We start from the raw sequence: 3614 nt of genomic DNA, 5'->3' as shown, positions 1-3614 counted from the left end.
GCTGGGTGATGATAAATGAGAGGGTGAGCAGGCACGGGGCTGCGCTGCAAACCTCCAGCCTCCCTCGGCAAGTCCCGGCTGAGTATCGGCACTGGAACAAAAGGTGCCATGAAAGCGGACGAGTGGGTGCTGCCAGTCAGCCTCAAAACCCCTCAAAACCCCCAGCCCACTCGGTGGCCTGGTTCTTGGGTGGTAGAGGGGGAATCCCAGTCCCCTGACCCGCCTGCAGCAATGGGCACAGGAAACGACACCTACGTCTGCTTCCAAAATTAGCTGCAGCAAAAGGGCTGAGAGCTGCTTAGCTGTCTTACTGCTGCCGAGGTGAACCACCTAAAACCCCTGAGCCTGTGACCCTATCCATCTAGTAGGTGTTAAACGTTTCTTAAAAAGCAAAGCAGGTGGATTCCCACGTATCTCAGGACAAGGAGGTGGGCAATGAACCATTTCAGAGACCAGGTACAGTAATCTGACTTTTTTTAATAAATACATCTCACATGTACCAAAATAATTATAAACAGAAAATGTACAATATTTACACAATATACAATTGCTAAAAAGTGTAGCAATTATGACACACATGATGTGAAACACACTGTTTCCAATGCCCACAGTTAACATCATTGCTACTTTCTCCTAACAGCCAGGAGGTCGCCAGTCCCTTGGCTAGACTCCTCCGCCCGGGATGCCCCAGGGAGAGCTGCGGAGGTTGGTCGGTAAAGCCAGGGAGCACCACCAGCCCAACACAAACTTGTACACAGTCTCTGAGAAGATGGGGTGTTGGTGTGAGCCTGCCTTGCCAGGAGAGGACACGTGTTCCTTGTGGTGCTTAATGCCACAAGACAGCTCTCTGTAACTAGCAGGTTGGATGTGTAGTCTGTTACCTTCACAGGGTTGAGAAGACTGGCTCTGAGGCTCTTTTATCAGGTGGTGTGAATAATCACAGATCTCTACTGATGTTACACATCCCACTCCTGTATTTAAACACAGGCCAGAACCTGGAACCGTCCTGTTAGAATTATGCACTACTTGCTGGGCAGTGTAGTATTTTCCTCCTGGTTTTTCGCTCTCCATTGAGACTTTCTTTTTAAATGAAGAAAGTCAGTCCTTTTTGTACACATATGTACACAGTCACTTCTCTTCACAGAAAGCTCTGCTTTAAAACGACAGCTTTCGTCCTCCAATAAGGCAGTCATCATACATAAGCTGCAAGAAAAAACAAAAGGCTGTTAATGCAAGACTCTTACTGGGAGTATTGTATCCACTCTGGGATAACTGCCAAATTCTGCATGCCCTGACTTCAGAAGCGTTTAAAATTTCTACACCAAAATGGCTACGTTTGCCATTTAACAGCACTGAGAATGTTAGAAAAACAAGTGCTGGGGAGGAGAAAACCACCCATTAAGTTTAATTTTATCTCATGAGGTTCTGTAGGTGTCAGCAACAGAATGGTGTTCAGAGAACCATGTTGTGTGAATTTAACCTCCCTTCCCTCATGTTATTTTTAAATTTTATTCTTAAATTTATTCTATTTATATGCTTCCCCAAATGCCATCTTGCTGATAGCTGACAGCATAACCTTACGGCTGTTTATACCCATCTGTTATATAGGTAAGAAGCCACTGGAGCACGTCATCAGAGCAGCACCAACAAAAAAAGCTACAAAGGGCAGGATTTTCCCCTTCTCCTGAGAAGGTACGAATAGCTACTTACTTCATCCTCTGTGAGTTCCGGCTCCGATTCACTGCTGTCCTCGTCCTCGCTTTCTGGCAACATCTGCAGGTCGGCTGTGGTCAACTGCTTCAGCTGTTCCTGTATGCTGGAGTTGTCTCTTCCCCACGTGAGCTGATAGGGGGAATAGCCCTGGTAGGTCACTTTGTTCACGTCCGCCCCATGTTTCACCAGAAGTGACACCAGGTCTGAATTCTGCAGGTCGACAGCCAAATGTAGTGCCGTTCTGCCATTGCACGGCTCCTGTGTGAAAATAACACAAGGTTTGGCACGTTAGAAGAGCCAGAGTCGGTGCCAGACTTCTTGATTCTTATGACTACACAGCCCTGCTCAGTTAAAGTCACAGTATACATGACATACCTGAGCATTTACATCTGCTCCCAGGGACAGCAAGTATTCAACAATCGCCAGGTATCCTTGAATAGATGCCAAATGGAGACACGTATGTCCTGCAAAACACAAATGAAGGGAAAAATTTTAGTAAGTCTAACCTAATGCCCTATCATTCAGTTGAAGTCAAGATGACAGGACGGGACAGTATCTAAGTTTGTGATTCATCCATGGCAAAAGGGTGTTTTCCAAAGAGCTCTCCAGCTTCCAGTAAGTATGAATAACAGGGCTGGATTTTGGAAAGATTTCTTAGAGGCTTCATTCCAGTGTTTGACTGCAACTTATTGTAACCCCCCCCAAAAAGGAGCACTGCAAAAGTACTCACTCAAAATTAAAAAATCAAAGCCTTGAGAGCCAATGATCAACAGTGAGGAGGTCTACAAGACAGTGACATTTTAAAGAAGTCAGACACTGCTGTGTGCTTTGGGCTCCTCAACCCTCAAATGGACATAACGATCCTTTTCCATCTCTCCAGAGATCTTTGAGCTCTACAGGACGTCAGCCCTACCCTCAGTACAGCACACCGACATCGATGTACAGCAGCATGTCCGTACCGTTGTAGTTGGTGGCCTGCAGGACAGCGAGGAGGTGGTGCGGCTGGCAATACTGTGTGAGGACGCTGACGCTCCTCAGGGAGCCCTGCTGGCAGGCAATGTGCAGGGGGGTGTTTCCTCGGAAGTCCCTGATATCCAGGTCACATCCGGCCTTCAGAAGATGCTCAGCAATTTCAGGCTGTTCAGTGATCACTGCCAGGTGAAGAGGAGTCTGCAGGCAAAAGAGAAAACACAGACCTGTAAGTTACACTGCAAAACTGGACAAGCAGACCCCTCGATCACTTGGCAACTGGTGTCCCCAGTTAAAAACACACCCCAGAAACTCCGTTCTTTCTGCTTCCTGACACATTGCATAATTGCCCTTGAGTCTGGAAGTGATGAACTGAGGGCTCTCTGGATACTGAACAGTCAATCCAGATGAAGGGTATCATTAGCATCCCAATAAAGAGGGATGCAACCCATTGCATCATATTTGAAAAATGCAGGTGTCAAACGCCACTCCTGGGGGAGAGGAAGCGCTGTAGTAACAATGGCTGGAGCCAGCTGGGGACTTTCCTGAATGTAGCCTTTGATTTAAGTAGGCTTTGATTTAATTGATTCCATCAATTAAATTTATTTTTTTTTAAGGACCTTTTGGAGGGGAATTTCCCAGAGAGCTTTTATGGGGGGAGGGGGGAGGCGGGGCTGCTCCAGATTTGGGGCTGCGGAGGTGAAAGTACCTGGCTGAGGTTGTTCTGGAAGTTCAGGAAAGCACGGTCCCCAGCCGTCTGCTGGATCACCTCCAGGCTCAGGGCTTTTTCCTCGTGAATAATCGCCAAGTGGAGAAAGCTGCAGAAAATAAATAAATAAATAAATAAGTAAGTAAATCCACCGAGGTTAAAAGTCCGAAATCCCACTTTAAAGGCCCCAACTGCCCCAGGTGGGCAGAGGGGCGAGGCGGGC

The 3614-nt window shown here is 47.2% G+C and overlaps 1 protein-coding gene across 1 annotated transcript; it reads right to left on the bottom strand.

Moving 5' to 3' along the window:
• Nucleotides 1-544: 544 nt before the first annotated feature.
• On the bottom strand, nt 545-3500 carry NFKBIA (NFKB inhibitor alpha; the record flags this gene model as incomplete). Its single annotated transcript, XM_010171681.1, has 5 exons — nt 545-1203; nt 1711-1971; nt 2089-2177; nt 2673-2883; nt 3392-3500. Coding segments are annotated over 5 exons (718 nt in total), but the record flags the coding sequence as incomplete, so codon positions are not given.
• Nucleotides 3501-3614: the final 114 nt, after the last annotated feature.

The sequence above is a fragment of the Antrostomus carolinensis genome, unplaced genomic scaffold, assembly GCF_000700745.2.
Source record: "Antrostomus carolinensis isolate BGI_N321 unplaced genomic scaffold, ASM70074v2 scaffold14547, whole genome shotgun sequence".
Classification (NCBI taxonomy): domain Eukaryota; kingdom Metazoa; phylum Chordata; class Aves; order Caprimulgiformes; family Caprimulgidae; genus Antrostomus; species Antrostomus carolinensis.
The sequence above is the reverse complement of the archived record's forward strand: the minus strand, read 5'-3'. Positions and strand labels throughout refer to the sequence as shown.